Source organism: Mastacembelus armatus, chromosome 23 (genome assembly GCF_900324485.2).
Source record: "Mastacembelus armatus chromosome 23, fMasArm1.2, whole genome shotgun sequence".
Classification (NCBI taxonomy): Eukaryota; Metazoa; Chordata; class Actinopteri; order Synbranchiformes; family Mastacembelidae; genus Mastacembelus; species Mastacembelus armatus.
In genome coordinates, this window is record NC_046655.1 from 8,402,411 (window position 1) to 8,419,393 (window position 16,983).

The following is a 16,983-nucleotide window of genomic DNA, read 5'->3' on the forward strand; positions in this document are numbered from 1 at the left end:
GAAACAACCCTGAGGTTAGCAGAACTTCACTGAAAGAGAAACTGAGAGCAACCATTAAAGCTAAAGTCCTCCTGGTTCTGCTTTGCTCTATCATACTTATCATTATTTTAATTTGCAACGAGGGATTAGTCCTGTCAGCTTGGGTGTGCACAATTTTGGATTTTTTCTTTAATTAATTAGTGATTTAGAACACCAGCCTAAACATGGTGACATGGCCGTATTGACGTATTGATCTCAGCAGTGGTAATGTTTTTGTAATCATCGGACATCATTGCCACAACTATGAAAATATGGCTTAAGCTGTGGTCCACTGGCGTTTTCCATTTTAGAAACTCGTCCAATCAGTTGCTCGATCATCCACCCAGCCTTTTAACAAAGTTTTTTCATCCTGCTTTCCAATATATTCTAGTCAAGAACTGCAAAATGATTTATTGCAGCAACAACACTGATGCTTACCTTACTTTCTGATTATTTTCTTACACTCTTATTTACCTGACTGTTGGGTCTACATAAACATACATGCTCCCCAGCTGAGTGATATTAAAATATATTTGACATTGATCTCTGATTCTTTGCACCCAAATTTTAGGTAGCAATTATGGAACGTGCACACAAACGTCGGCTAATGACTGGTATTTGTGCAGTGGTGTATTGACATTACTCTTGGCTTTAATGCTCTCCCGCCACGTCATGTAGAGCAGAATCTCTATCCGATGCTCATTTCCCATTCTCTCCTATTGATTATTCATTTCTTACTTGGCAGATGAGCCCTGAAGCTAGCTCAGAGCCTGACAAGTATGGATGTAACAAGCGATTTTTCTGTGTGCGGCCCGTTGTGTACAGTACCTGTTTGTGTCTGTTTTGGGGCATCACTCTGTCCTTGCTTCGTGTTGTGACATACAGTATAAAGTAGAACCCAGCAATATAAGTGCATATGACTATATTGTTAGTGTATTTATAGAGTCTGTAAATCATCTTGTGTGGGCAGTATCTCCCTATCCTGTCATCTCCCTGACGTCTTTCTGAAGTGTTTGATAAATGAGAGAAAAGCTAATTTAGCAACCTTTATGTAAATGTATTCATTATCATCAGAATTGAGTTTGCCTTATTTTAAAGTTCATAAATATATTTCCTGACTTAATTATTCCCATATTTATCCCATCTGCATTTTAAAAAGGGAAACAAATGCCAGCATATATGTGTACGTTAGCCGGTATGAGGAGACTGAAAAATGGGAAGAAAAGGAAAGAAAAAAAAAAAACAGCTTTTAGTGTGATGGGAGTGGTGAAGGAGGGAATTGAATATGTGTTCCTAATTGATGTTAAATTAAGGAGCTTGTCCAAATCATTAGTCTGTCTGTCATCCGTAGTACCATCAGTCATTCTGAGTGTAAAACCTGGCTGGCACACCGGTCCATGAATACATCCATCAAGGTACTTAGCCAATCAGCATTCTTCCATTAGCCTCACCTCACTGCCTTAATGTATTGGTTTGTGTTTATATTAGACTGAGCATTGACTCCAATGGAAAGGCAGTGAAGCACCTATTGTAGTGGTTCCTTTGGCATTTATCTCATTATGGACCCTCTTGACAAAGGAACCAGGAGATCTTGGCCAGAACTGAGTTTTGGGGATGAACAAGTGTTTTAGGCTTTGATGGGAGGATTGAAGACCTTTAGTGGAATGTACTGGGATTTTTATCCTTCATCAATCAGTGTAAAATAGGACTTATTAAATGTGTGTTAAATGTTGTTTGCTTGCAGGAGAAGTTTGACAGTAAAATGTTTTGCTGCTGAGTGACAGGAAAGATTTGGGTAACATGCAGACTTTTGAATGGTACCAACAGCAGATCACGAGTGTGAATTTCTTGATTAGTACTGCTCCACCCTTGAGCAAGGCACTGCCCTGTAAAGGGAGTCTCCCAGGTTTGGATGTGATTAGCTGTTTGAGGGTTAAACTAAAGTGTGAAATGTTTATCACCTCCTGTCATTTCATTTTACAGGTACCATTTTACAATGGTAGGTATCGTGAAGAGGTTCAAAGTTAACATATTACACTAAACTCCTAAATTCCTTCTACTCAGCATCAAGTGCTCTGTGAGTCAGAATCTAAAAAAATGACAAAGAATGACTTTTATCGATGCACAGTAATTTCATATACCAAAATTTAGAAATACAGCAAAAGATTCCAGTTTTTTCTTCTATAGCTTGTTGCAGAACGCTCAATTCAAGCTTTTCAGATCAACTCTTAAGGTTATATTTAGATTGCTGTTAACTTCTGCAGTCCTGATATTGTTATCAGCGTGAGTCATAGTGCTGTTCTACCACCTACCCCTGTACTGATGTTGAAGTGCCAGGTTAGACGATTCAAGTGGCACATCATGTAGTTTAAGAGATATTTGAAGAGTTCCAATTCAAAATGCAGTTTTAATTTTGAATAATGATAATGAAAAAATACCGTGATTTACTCTTTAAGACCTCTTTAAACTACTTGCTCCCAGTTGGTAGCATTTAGTGTCTCCTAGCAGGTGCTTGGATCTACCAACAACTGATTATCTTAATTTCAAGCTAAACCTTTTGTCATGAAGTTAGTTTTTAACAATCAGGAGAAAGGATAAATTTAACTAAGCATCTACTGGTTGGAAAATGGAATAGATCATTTTGTTCATAACCAAGACATCATGCATATTAATATCTAAACTTCTCTACTAAAATCTATCTCTGTCCAAAAACATGTATGTCAGGTTGATTGGTGACTCTAAATTGCCCATAGGAGTGAGTGTGAGTGTGTGAGGTTGTTTGTCTTTGTGTGTCTCTATGTGGCCCCTGTGATGGACTGGTGACCTGTCCAGGGTGTACTCCTGCCTTTCACCCAAAGAGAGCTGGGATAGGCTCCAGCTGATCCCTGTGACCGTAAATAGGAAATAAGCAGGTATAGATAATGGATGGATGGATTAATTTGTGGCTACTTCACTGATATGACAGGATTTGGTGCAGACAATGTGCAGATAGAACCAATAAAAGCTGTATTGTATTGTAGTCTTCTCACACTCAGACGCACACCCGTCCTCCGGTTACAACACCTGATGCAATCCCAGGAAACAGAGACAGTAGTGTTTTCCCAGTTAACACCACTCGTAACAGCAGCAGTCGTTTAACTGTCTCAAGGCAGGATTGCATTTTCTTGCGATATGCTGATTAATGATGCATCGTGTCTTTTCACATCTCATAAGAACAGCAGAGAGAAATTCTCATTATCTCATGGCACGTTGATCTATGGCTCACAGTACACTTTGTTGTACTTTTTTTCACAATGGGAATATGCACACATGCTGAATGCAAACAAGTGTGCAAAAGGAAAAAAAGATGAGGCTTGTTCAGAAAGACAAAGTATGTGTAATTTCTCTTCAATGTTTAATTAGAAATGAAAATTACAATCAGTAATCAGATATTTATGGATACATTTCTAAAATTGCTGGCCAATTGGAAAGCATAATTATTATATAATTATTAATATCAGGTTTGATGATGGTTTTAAGTGTATCAAATCATTTTTTTGTTTTTCTTAATTGAACAACTAAGCATTTTCTACCTTATTTAAGTGCAGTTTTAAAAAACACATAACCAGCAACTGTAGTTACACAATAAGTTCTGTAAGTTTAAGCATTTGAAATGATATCCTCAATACAATTTGTACAAAAAGTGAAGTCATCTGTGAAGCTTATGCTCATTAATATATGTCATGTAAAGGTACACTGCTGTAAAATTGTTTTCCCTTTAATGCCTTGTTTAGGTTTATTTATGGACTATTAGTATAATTAGCTCTGCGATTATGGTAGGACATTAGGCAGTCAGCTCAGGGGCCTTTTGTTGATTAGTGAGACTGTATAGAGATGTTTCATGAAGCTCTGTTCAGATTGCTTTCTTGTTTATGTGGAACAAGCGATCAGTTCCCTGCTACTTAAATCCGTATTTTTCACTTTGCTCTTTTGCAGTCTTGTGATGCAGTGGAAAAGAAACATGCTATTTTGTCATGTACTTTAAGTAGTTTTAGAGATTACAAGCCTTAACTACAAACAACGTTATTGGAAAAAGGTGTCTATAAAATGGTGTGTTACAGATTTAACACATCAAGCACATTCAAGGCTAAACACAAGCCTTTTTCTTTCAACCTTGCTGCAGATATAACAAGTACACTGCAGAGCAACAGTGGTTTACATCCATAATCTAAAATTGAAATAGCAGCTTAATGCCAAATTGACATTGTTTTCAGGTGTCTGTTATGTTAATCATTAAAAGCTGGAATAACTATAGATATTTAAACATTAAGAGTCTTTCAGCAAAGTCTGAACAGTGATTGAAATTTGTTTGTACCTGTTTAACTGTTAAGACCGTCACTAAGGCACCCTTAAGCAAGGCACTCTTAGTGGAACCAGTTGAAGTTTTGTCTCAAGCAGCTGGTTGCCAAAGACAGTATGTGTGAATGAAATCCAGGTAGTTTCTTGCAGCTCCAAAGCCAGGAGGAGTGAGTGATAAAACTAAAAGCTGCAGCAGCAACATAACATGACAGACATTGGACGTCACACAAATATAAGTACCATTTCTAAAAATATGTTCCTCTAACAGCCTACTTGTAGTGAATAAAAGTATTTCACACAGAGTAGAATAAAAGACGAGACAAATAGGTTTGAATACTTGAATGCACATGCATCCCAATTTTTTTAGCCTATAGATTAAATAATTGATCTGTACTATTTTAATTGGTGCCCTGTGTAGATAAATGTGTTGGAATTTACGGGATTTGACTGTCAAATTCTGTGATTTCTGTTTAATATTAAATATACATTTGTTGTACCAGTTGCTGGACGTCAGTTGCGCACAGATTAGTGACAGGGGCAGCAAGGGATTCTCAGTTGGATCTATCGAGGCAGTTAGCCAGCCAGTTGCATTAGCGTCACCTTGCTGCACTTTGGTATTGGTTTTTGTTTCCACCAGACACAGCAGTTCATCTAGTATAGTATTCACCTTACTCTGCTGCACACAGGCTTTTGACTGGGTTTAGCAGCATCAATCACAATGCTGAGGCTGTTACCAGAGTAACCCCAGGGCATGGCAAGACTTTTAAACCTCAGTAGTATTGTTAGACACACATTATCCTGACACTATTAGAACCTTGTGTTTTAAAGCATGTTTTTAGAGGAAAGAAGTGGTACAGTGTAAAAACACAAGAATCACATAATTTGTTAGTGACTGGCAGGATGTAAAATACACATTTGGTTGTGAGGTTAGAAAACTGGGCCTGTGGCCAGAATTTCAGAAGCTAATGAGAAAAGCCTTCCCCTCATTCAATGACTACTAAGCTGTGAATGTTTGTAATTATGAATGTTATGCAGGTTGCTGGCCAAAAGGTGCATGCCTACTGTGGATAAATAAAGGTTACTGTCATTTGTGCACCTGGTTTTCTAATGAAATGTCAAATTAAAGGTAGTGATACACAAAGCAGCATGTTTGCCAACTCTGCTGAGCAACGAGTTCTTTCGTCTGGTGCTAGGCAACAACTCAATAGATTTTTGACCCCCAGTCTCTTTCAGTATTTTGCCTTAGGCAGGTGGTTTTTCCTGCATGCATTTTGCTCAAACCATGGTCTGCTGGATCACCACCCTGCATGTGCTCATGGAATCAATACTGTACTGCCTCAGTCCAGCCAGCCACAGTCAGTAATGTGAATAAGCACAGATTTGAATTTTTGGGTAGGCTAGAGAGAACTGGACTTTGGCTCAGAAGAATCTGATTTTATTTGGCGCCAGTGTAACAGAAAATATGCAAACAAATATGAGAGGTATGGCGCTGTAGCAGAATAATTGCAGGTTCAGGAAAGAGAGAGACTGAAAAAAAAAAAACAGGGATCCTGCCATGCAGGGTTTTACATCTAATAGAGACTCACACAGAGGCCTACCTACACACGCAGGAAGGAACACAGAAGTACAGACACATACAAAATGCCCAATAGCCTTCCATAACTGTAGGTTGAATTTAATTCTCAGGACCCCATTAATTCCTTGTCGATGCTATCATATTGATTGAGTTGGCTCTGGTTTTGTTAATTCAGCTCAGACACATTCAGTTTGTGTTGCCTGAAGGGGAATGCTACTTGTAAGAAATGGGTGAAAAAAGCCAAAGGAGAGATAGTGAAGAGGGGAACAAGAGGGACATTGGGAAATAAGGGATGGAAGGAAGAGGGAGTGAGGCTATGGTGAACAAGAGGGAGCCAGAAGGGGGAAAAAATAATCAAAAAGTGGGGTAGACATTAGAGATAAGGACAAAGAAATAAGATAATTCTTTATTACAGAAGGGTAGCGATAGTTGAAGAATTACTGAAGAGAAAACGGTAATGAATTTAAGACAGGACTTCTTCAGTGTTTTGATGAAAAGCAAAGAAAATGAACGTCATAATCAATTACCAATTTCCATCTTAATGCATCAAGGTTTTAGTTTCTCTGTTGTTTTTTCTTTAGCTCATTATGCTAATGAGTCGTTTCATAAAACCCTGTCTGTATGTTGCTGTTGGGAGGTTATTTGTGCATTTGTGAATGTGTGTGTCAAAGGCAGGGAGTGTGTATACATGCATGTAAACTATGCATGCTCACAAGCATCCTGGCAAAATGCAAATATGTCATACAATACCATACCATGCATCACCACTTGATGAACTTAGACATTACTCTACAGCAATTAAATATGCTACAGTAATCAACTAAGTCATGTAGCTCAAGGAAAAGGTTAAAAACACTAGGGACACAACAAATAAAGTAGCATAATGTATGGTCAGAATATAACAGTATCAGAGCAAGTCTTCAGCACACAGCTATGTGACATGAAGACAAAATAGATTTTCTCTGCTCTGAGTGCTTTCTTACTTTTCTGTCGTACAAAGAAATGCCATTATCAGTGGTTTAGAAGATGTAAAGAAGGAAGAACTTTGCTACCAGGGTGAGAATGGACTGAGAGGAGTTATTTGTCATTGTCTGGCTGAGTGCCCTCCATCGTGTCTGATGGTTAACTTGTCTTGCACAAAGTTCTTTTTCTGCATTTTTTTACCCTTTTTTTGTTTAACCCTAGTATTTCTTTTTATCTTTTTGCATTTGCCACTCTTTTTCACTTCTCCTTAAGTAGTGCTTACTTCCCTCTCATTTTTTTGGGCGTGTTATTGTCTCCTGCCCTTTCTTTCATATTTATCTAATCTTATTGTTATGTCATGGCTTGGTTGTTTGCATTTGCATTGCCTTTGAATGACATCTAAGGTACACAATACTAGAACATCGTGCTTGCATACCAAGATGGATTTCCCTATACTTTGTTTGGCACTCATATTCAAAATGTTCCATGGGAAAGATTTGCTACATCTTGACTTCGTCTTCTCCCTCCCTCAGGTTTAGAAAAAGTTGGCCGTGATTCCAGCTACGAACAAGAAGGAAAGGTTCAGTTTGTGATGGATGCAGTATACGCCATGGCCCATGCTCTGCACCGCATGCACCGGGAGCTCTGCTACGGCTACCCAGGCCTCTGCCCACGCATGGCCAACAACATTGACGGCAAAGAGCTGCTCAACCACATCCGTGCTGTCAGCTTCAATGGTGAGTTATACATTGATTTTTGGCGAATAGATTCCAACAAAGTGGTTTCACTCTCTAGATGCTATTCATGAGCCAAGCCCTTAAGTGCATTTTACAGTGAGTGTAAATGCATTCAAGTGTAGCTGTATTGACATAATAATGAAGATAATTCGAATGACACCAAGAATGTCAGATAGAACGCTTTAATATATTTCAAAATTGACTTGACCTTGACTATTTCAACTCATTTCAGCCCAGCTCCTCTTCAGATTTGTCTAATCCTAATCATTAAACATGTCATGTTGTATTTCACCTTCAGAATTGTCTTTAGCTTTCTGCTTTCCCTAAATATGTGTGCTGCTTATATATTCCTTATTGTAGATGGTGTTTTTGTCTTATATAATTGTCCCGCTCTCTCTCCATGACATCCTTGACCACTAACAAATTTAAAACCATTTCCTCATTTCCTCCTAAATAATATCAAACACCTCATTTGAATGTGCTTTTATTAATCCCTTTCCCGTCCGATGCACATGTACCTGCTTCTCTGTCTGCCTTTTAATTTCCTGTGTTACTCTGTCAGGTATTGTGCTGAATACATAATGCCTGATGGGGTACAGACTAGGAAATCAAGAGATACAGAGAGGGAGTCATATTGTGGGGAAATCATAGATATTTTTCTCTGATTTATTGTTAGAATAAGACTGAAATTGCATGAATGTGTCTGCAGGAATATGTGCAAGAACATACGCCAGTGTTTGTTGTCTCCTCCTTTGCTATCTCAATCTGTCATCACTGCAATCGTCAAAAACTGATTCGCAGACAGGCACTGATTGCTCTTTCATACTGCAACAGCAGGTTTTTGCTCAGGTGTGTTTCTCTGTTATTGTTAGCCCAAAGGGTAGAAAAATCACCCCCATAACCACAAGGTCACAAACTTCATCCCCTGATAAATCACCAAGCCCTCCTCACTTACTGAAAGTTCCCCGACATAAAATGTGCTACAACTGTTCATGGCACTATTTTGGAAGCGTAAAGAAATAGATTAGATAGAGCTGAAATGATATCGGAATACTAGTTTGATGTTGAAGTTATCAAGGAGGTTCCAGCCATTGCAAATGTTTCAAAGACCACGACACCTTTAGATGCTTTGCAAAAAGTTCTGCATAAAAGCATCAACTACAAAAAAAGACCTGAAATATATTTTCATACAAATGTAGTTGCTTGCCTTTTCTAGTGTCTGTCTGCATCACATGCCCACAAGTGTTAGATCTCTATAGATGTATAATTTACTCATCAAAGACATCAACGTTTTAAAATAACTAAGGTATTAATAAATAATAGTACTCCACACAGTACTCCCTGAGTATAAAGAAAGACTGTAGGAGTGAAAAGGCAGCCAGCACTCAGGTTTGAGACTTCTAAAACATCTGAGGACCCAGGATTGGGCTTTGAATTCTGATATATATTTAAGGAATTGATGAGAAGTTGGGGGCAGTGATTTAGTTCAGAGAGACAGGGTACTGATTCATTGCTGTTATTTGAGAACCACATCACCATATTTCTTTTACCAATGTCGTACTGAAAAATGAATATAAATGTGCTCTTTCTTATGGACACTGGTTCATACTAGTGGAACTGCAGGGACTTTACATTTTGAAGAGCATATTATGTGTACCCAATGGTTTTGTTTTTGTTTCTATGAATTTTCTCTTCACCCCAGCAGTAAGTTTTGAAATTGCTGAGATGTGTCCCTCCTGAGTATTTTCTTATAGAGAACAGTTGGTTTCTCCTTGATATGAGAACATACAAAAAAATGTTGTGGCTTTGATTTTCTTTTTTCCCAATATAGTTGTCTGCCTTGAACTATCATTGTCAGCTTTGAAAAAGTAGTTTATTTGCTAAGCTGATTTGTTTGCATAGTGATAAAACAAAAGTTAAACTTATAAGATTCACAACAAACAAATGTTTCTCTGGAAAAAAAAGTGCAAAGGGTATGATATTTTCATAACATTCATTTTTCCACTGCAGAGCTTTGACATAATGATTTTCAGCAAATAATAAAAAGGCACCCGTGTGGCTCTGCAAATTTAGACAGTGTCATGAAATAGCTTGTAGATTATTGGCAGCTGTGTAGCATCCTTGTCAAGTTCAAATTCAGATCTTGTAATAAACCTTCCCAGAGGGTACGTTCTTTTGTTCCTTTGCCCTTAAATGTTAAAGAGGAAACAAGCCTCAGGTTTGTATATCTGAGGAACAGAAAAGAATAATGGGGCGTGTTGGGTGGATGGTTGTTTGTTGTAGTTACCCTTATCTGGGTTGTTTACGTCGACAGGACCCTGCAAGATTGAAAGCCTCTGAGCCGGCTACTTTCTGTTTATGTGTACATGCCTGGCTATGTTTGTGTTTTCCAATTAAAAATAGCTCTGTTAACTGATCTATTTAGGTCAACATGACATTGATAACACTATAAAATAAAAGGGAGAAAGATGGAGGGTGGCTGTACTGTTTGTCATGTGTTTTTAGCACATAAAGGGCGATAGAGAGAATAAGTTAAAGTTGTGGGAATATGGATTCCCTTTCTCTCTGCTCTTTCTAGTGCCATGCCAATTTACCTTGGAAGCAATTGCATAGGAGAACATGACAGGGAGGGGATAAATTAAGTTGTTACAGCCTCCTGTTGGATGTGTACCAAGCTGACTTAACTTACAAAGTGAAGCCTAATAGGCAGTAGTAACAGAAAAGGGAAAAAAGTGCAGAAAGGCAAGATGAGAGAGTGTAAAAGACAATGAGCTAATGAAGAAGCGTCCTTCTGTTGGATCTCCAGGCAGCTGTCCCTTCAAACAAGATAATTATCCCCAAGACATTCTCATCTTACATGGTTGATATTCATTGATATAGCTCTGGGGTGTAAGGTTAATGCCAAGTTTAAAAACTTTGATTAGTGAAATATGATCTTTCATGACTGATAGCGTGGTCCCCTGGTTTAGGAAAGTGTTAATTGTTAAAGAAATACATCTGGCCAGCAGAGGTATTATTTACCATTAAATAATGTATGCAAATTGCGGTTTGAGTAATGGCTCTTTGTTGTTGTTAGGTGAAATAGTAGACATCCCTTTGGAGGTATGTGAAAAAGTCAACCAGTGAAAATGTCCCCACTTTCCTGAAATGTGCAGATTTCATGGTATAAAACTCATATCAGTTCCTACACCATTGGTCAGGCAAGTACACACAAACCATCAGATGCTGGTGCATAGCAGAGCAAGATGAACAATGAGAAAACAAACCCTGGAGCAGCAGTGACACACCACGCTGTCCAGCTTTTATTTGTCATTTCGTTTATTGGCTTATTCAGGCAAACACACAGATTCATGCACATAAAAAGCATGCAGGAAGATGTAGAGGCTAATACACACTCAAGGTTCACTTTTAAGCCTTTTTTCCAAGCTTACAATTGCTTTGTTTTACTGATCCTGCATGAGTGTCATCAGAAAAGTCTGCGTGTTGATTTGGAAAATATTGTGGCATTTTACATTTGGTCTAAATCAAGTCTATATTTTTCATTTTTTTAGAAATCTCCTCCTCTAAAATCGGTACTAAGCAGTTTGTTACCACAAATTACTAATTTAGTAAATGACTCATTACAGTCTAGAACATTTCCAAAGGGCTTGAAAGTTGCTGTCATCAAGCCTCTCCTGAAGAAGAGCAGTCTTAATGCCACACTACTGAACCGATATATCGGCCCATATCAAACCTGCCGTTTTTAGGTAAAGTCCTTGAAAGAGTTGTATATGAACAACCAACTGACTTTCTCCTGTTAAACAACTGCTTTGACGATTTTCAGTCAGGTTTTAGGCCCCATCACAGCACTGAGACTGCACTCAACAAGGTGAGAAATGACATTCGTCTGAAGACCGATGCTGGCGGAGTCTTTGTCTTAGTACTGTTGGATCTAACTGCTGCTTTTGACACAGTGGACCATGTGATCCTGTTACAAAGGTTAGAGGACTGGCATAGGAAACTCTGGTACTGCCCTTAAATGGTTTAAGTCCTATCTTGAAGACAGGAAGTACTTTGTTGAAATTGGTAACTGTGTCTCAGACCACCTTGACGTGGGGTCCCCCACGGGTCCATCTTGGGAACATTTTGTTGAATCTTTGTTTCCTTTAGGCCAGTTAATACACAGCAACAATATGTCCTACCATAACTATGCAGATGACACTCAAATTTACCTATCGCTCATAGCAGGTGAATATGGACCAGTCAATTTACTGTGTCACTGCATTGATCAGATCACTGTGTGGATGCAAACAACTTTCTCCAAATAAAGAGTGACAAGACTGAAATAATCATCTTTGAGCCACAGAAACAAAATGTCAGCAGTCACCTCGAGTCTTTCTCTAAAATCTAAAAATCTGGTTAGAAATCTAGGGCTAATCATGAACTCATGGACTTTTAACAGCCACATTAAATCAATTACATCATCAGCATATTACCATCTCAAAAATGTTGCCAAAATTAAAGGGATCATGTCTAAACCAGACTTGGGGAGACTCATCCATGCATTTATCTCCTGCAGGCCTGCTCATTGGGGCTCTCAAAACGAGCTGTAAGGCAGCTACAGTACATTCAGAACACTGCTGCTTGGGTCCTGACTAGAACCAGGAAGTACAATCACATTACTCCTGTTCTCAGATCCCTGCATTGGCCTTCTGTCGCTTAGAGAATAGACTTTAAAACAGCACTGCTTGTGTATAAGTCTCTTCATGGCTCAGCACCATAGTACATCTATATTTCAAGTTAATTTTCTAATTGCTATTTTAATTTTGCCTATGTACTTTTAACTTGTCTTTTATTTCTGTAAAGCACTTTGAATTACTCTGTGTATGAATTGTGCTATACAAATGAAATTTGCCTTGCCTATACAAAAGTCTGTCCAATCTATCTAGGAGTGTTACGTAAAAGACAAGGAGAAAGAGAGACTGTGTGCAATGTCATGCTGCCGTGGTCAGAGCAATCAGCAATCAAAATAGATGAAAAGATGGAGGAAAGAATGGTGTGCTTCTGTCTGTTGAATCAAGGATGTCTTCTTGATTAACACCGGCCTTCCAAGGATATTAGTGACTTGGAATTTGAAACATTCGTCTCCTCTAAACTGAACTGAACTGAAAATAATCTGAAATAGTTTTCCAAATGAAAACCAGTCCTTTTAAAATAGTAAAGTACAAAGTAATTTGAAAAAAGTGAAACTAAAATAATGTGGACATGTACACTGGCCAAAACGGTTAGATTATTGCATGTTTTTGTTGTCAATTACTACCAGTTTGTCTGTGTCTTTCTCTGTCTTCTCTACAATATAACTCAGATCTATGCAGTGTAGCAGATGTCCATGTGTTCTTGCCAAACCAACACACACATTACAGGTGTCCCAACAGATTAACTTGGACTGTTCACATTCTCTCAGCCCTGTTGGTCGTAAATACATCCCAGTGTGGCTTCTCAAAGGAAGACCTTGCTAATGTTTCTTGCTCCAGCAGTGTTTTACTTTCTTGTTGCCCTATAATCCTTCTCTGTTTTTCTCCCCGTCATGTCTCTGTCCTTCATTTGTCTTCTTCCCTCGCTCCCTCCATTCGCTTTATTGTCTCACTTTCACCATCTCTCTCCTTCTCCTTTATCCCCCTCAGCTTTCAGTCAGACTCTCATTTGCTCTTGTGTTCTCTCTGTCCTATCAGTCCTACTCCCCAAAGGCACTGACTCATCAACAGAAGACTACAGTCTGCACATTTCCATTTTTTGTCTCTGTGTTGAATTTGAGTAAAATCTGACATTTAGATTGAAAGAATTCAGCTTTTTTTGGAAGTGATATCTGCCTAAAAAAGAACTCGGTTGGTCTTTTTGTTAATTAAACCCAAGTTTTTAGTTATTCTTCACACTAAAATAATTATAAATATTAATATAGTTGAAAACAAATTAACAAGGTCCTTGTTGGCGTGTTTATATAATTACAAATGGAACCACCACTTCATGTAGTCTTTGCTTACCTGCGTGTCTAAACCTGGCTTACTGTAATCATGTATGCACTCCTTTGGACTGAAGAGTTTATGGCTAATAGTTTTGGAGATTGTTAGTGAGCAAAATAACAACAAAAACAGTGGTTACAGGAGCCACTTTTTGTCTTTCATACAAGCATGTGTGCTTGTTATGCTCGGAAACTCTCACTGTGATCGCTGCCAGATTATATTATCTCCTGCCAGCAGACAAGATGGACATCGCCATGGGAACTAGCTTGCACTAATTAGTGCAGCTCGACTTTGAGATGATGAACTCTATACCTATACCTAAGTGAACAACCTTAGGGAGGAAGACAAGTAGGGCGCATTGTGGCGATGAGAAGAGGAGGAGGCAGGACCGACCAGCTGGGGGATGGTAGAGCTCACTCGTTCTTAATGACCTCAGAGAGAAAGAGAGACAATGGTGGAGGAGTAACTCTCTTGAAGATGATGAACTTGACCAGACATTAATGATCCTGGAGAGGAGAAGAGTGGTCAGAGGAGACACATAGGGGTTTTGGGAGTACAGACTCTACTTGGACATAATGATCTTGGAGGGAGATGGAGGGTTGAACATATTGAATCAAGACAGGAGAGGGAATCAGTGGACATAAATGAAGAAAAAAGATGGACAGCTGGCTACGAAAAGTTTTTCTTTGGGCATCATTATGTTAGTTGGTGGGAGAAACAAAACAATTGTTGAATACAATTGTGTGGGGGTGTAGAAAGATGAGAAGAAACGATAAACTTTGGACAATATCAGAAAAAGAAACAGAGAAAATGTCCATTAGAGTGTCTACTATTTGGTATGAAATGAAGAGAAATGGAGAGAAATTAAGTTTACGGTAAGGGTAAAAAATGGAGGCATGTATCACTTGAGGACTAGCTGAGTAAAATGACCTTCAAAAGAAAGTGAGGAGATGTGCCTGGGATATATCAAACTTTACCAGGGCGTGATGACCTTCGGAAGCAAGACATTGCAAGAAAACAATGAGAGGGTGGAATTTATTATTATTATATATCATGTGACATTAGAAATGAAGAAATAGCTGTGCTTATCTATCTTCTATATAAGAAAAAATATTAGTGAAGACAGGGAAGTTGAGAAATAAATGCTTGGGTACAAGTGTAGGAACTCAAATATGGTAATTCTTGGGGAGGACAAGTCATTGAAAAGCATTTTTTGATTTGCTTTGGGTTTTTCTGCTAAATTGGTGTTTGAACCTGAAGAGCTACCTGGTGTGCAGTCTTTATGCTAAGCTGAGCATTACATCCAAACTTTACCTGCAAAAGCATGGGGGTGGTATCATCCTTATTATCTAACTCTGGCCAAGATAGTGAGTAAATATAAAACGATTTATTCAAACAATTTCCTAATATTACAAAACCCCAACTACTAGATAATAATATCAAGTCTCAATCTTAAATTGCACTGTGGGGATTTCAATTACACATTATTTCATGCAGGTCTCAGTGTGTTTGTCACTACCTGATCACTTGCAAGCAGCAGGTAGTAAGTAGGAGATTACTGACATAATGTCCAACCTTGTACGAGGGGGGGGGCATCATTTTGCATAACCCTGGTAGTGCTCCCGTACAGTGAACACCCAATGGGAAGCAGTTTAAATCTGCATGCACTTTTTCCTTTAGTGGCTTTTCTTTTTTGGTATTTTTATCCAAAACATCCAAACTGTGAAGGAACATCTATGGAATTATGTAGTAAACAAAAAAGTGTTAAAAACCCAGAATATATTTTAAATTTTAAATTGGCTCTCATGGTCTACATCCCAGGAAAGGAAGACCAAGTGCTACCTCAGCTGCAGAGGATAAATTTATTAGAATTACCAGCCCCAGAAGCCGCTGATTTACAGCACTTCAGATTACAGACCATGTAAATGCTTCTTGGAGTGCAGAATAGAAGACATATTTCAACATCCACTGTTCAGAGGAGACTGTGTGAGTCAGGCCTTCATGGTCGAACTGCGGCGACAAAACCATTAATTCGGAAGAACAACAAGCAGAAATCGCTTCAGTCAAGAAACACAAGGAATGGATATTAGATCAGTGGAAGCTATCCTTTGGTCTGATGAGTCCAAATGTGAGCTTTTTGGTGAGGGGACTGTTCCTGAATATGTGGTTCCCAAGTACAACTCTAGGTTATGTAAGAGCAATTTGTCCAGGGGTATGGACAAATGGAGTGGGGGAGTGCTGCAGCAGATGACCTGGCCTCCACAATCATCCAATCTAAATCTAACTGACATGGTTTGGGATGAGCTGGACCAGAGAGTGAAGGAAAAGCATCCTTGAAGATTGTCGGAAGACCATTCCTGGTGACTTTCCTGGTGACTTACCTGATGGGGCTGTCTCAGTGTGCAAAGCTGTCATCAAAACAAAGGATAGTTTAATACAACTTTAGATTAACAGATTAAGAATACATAGATATAAAAGGCAGACACAAAGCTAAGATGAATACAGTAGACAGGAAGACATGCATCTTCACAGATGTAGAAACAAACCCATGGCTGGAGTTTGGCTGAGTCTGAAGACATGACAAACATGAGTAATAATTTGTTTTTATTTATTCTAACATATCACTGAATCTATCACTAGTTCATCTTCTTTTATTTTTTCGAACACCAAATATATATGTGTTGTCAGAAATGTGGTGTTGACAGATATTTAGACGTATCCAGATACAATGTGAGTCAGTCTGTCAACTGTAGAGATGGAAAAATACAAGCACACCTAATCTTGTGTAGGTGAACGCACACATACTGTGTCTTCTGAATCTGGTAATTCTGACACTGTGATTATGCCTTGTTACAATATTAGTGGCATGCTGTATGTTTGGGGTAAATTTAGGGGCAAAAGAAAGGGTAAAGAAGGACTTAGTGATAGATCAAATATAACAGTAGGAGTATATTGACTTATATTGCTGCTGCTGTTGCTGTGTGTATACATGCATGGAAGATTTGTATATTGCACCATTGCCTTGGAAAGGCCAATAAATAACCAGAAGCCTGAAAAGCTGGGAAATTGTTTCTACAATTCTTATGCATGTAGACACACATATAAACTAAAAAAACACCCTTTTATCAATGTATGTATGATATTATATAGGACCTGTGTGCACAGTGTAATATAATTGTCAGTACTACTCAGGCTTTCTCTTTCACCCTTTTTTACTCCTTTTCTACTGCTGTGTTTGGTAATCCAACTCCTAGTTTCTGGATTTGTTTATTTCTCCTCTCCCTCACTTTCATTGTCTCTAAATTGTATTTCTATCCCGCAGTCAGGCTGTTTTGTCTCTTTTGATCAACTT

At 38.5% G+C, this 16,983-nt stretch overlaps 1 protein-coding gene across 1 annotated transcript in view; it reads left to right on the forward strand.

The window, feature by feature from the left end:
- grm8a (glutamate receptor, metabotropic 8a) overlaps window positions 1–16,983 on the forward strand; it is a 182,232-nt gene that overhangs the window by 138,051 nt on the left and 27,198 nt on the right. Inside the window, exon 6 of the mRNA XM_026327380.1 lies at window positions 7,429–7,632. Within this exon, the coding sequence (XP_026183165.1) occupies window positions 7,429–7,632 (204 nt within the window). The remainder of the gene's footprint in view (window positions 1–7,428; window positions 7,633–16,983) is intronic.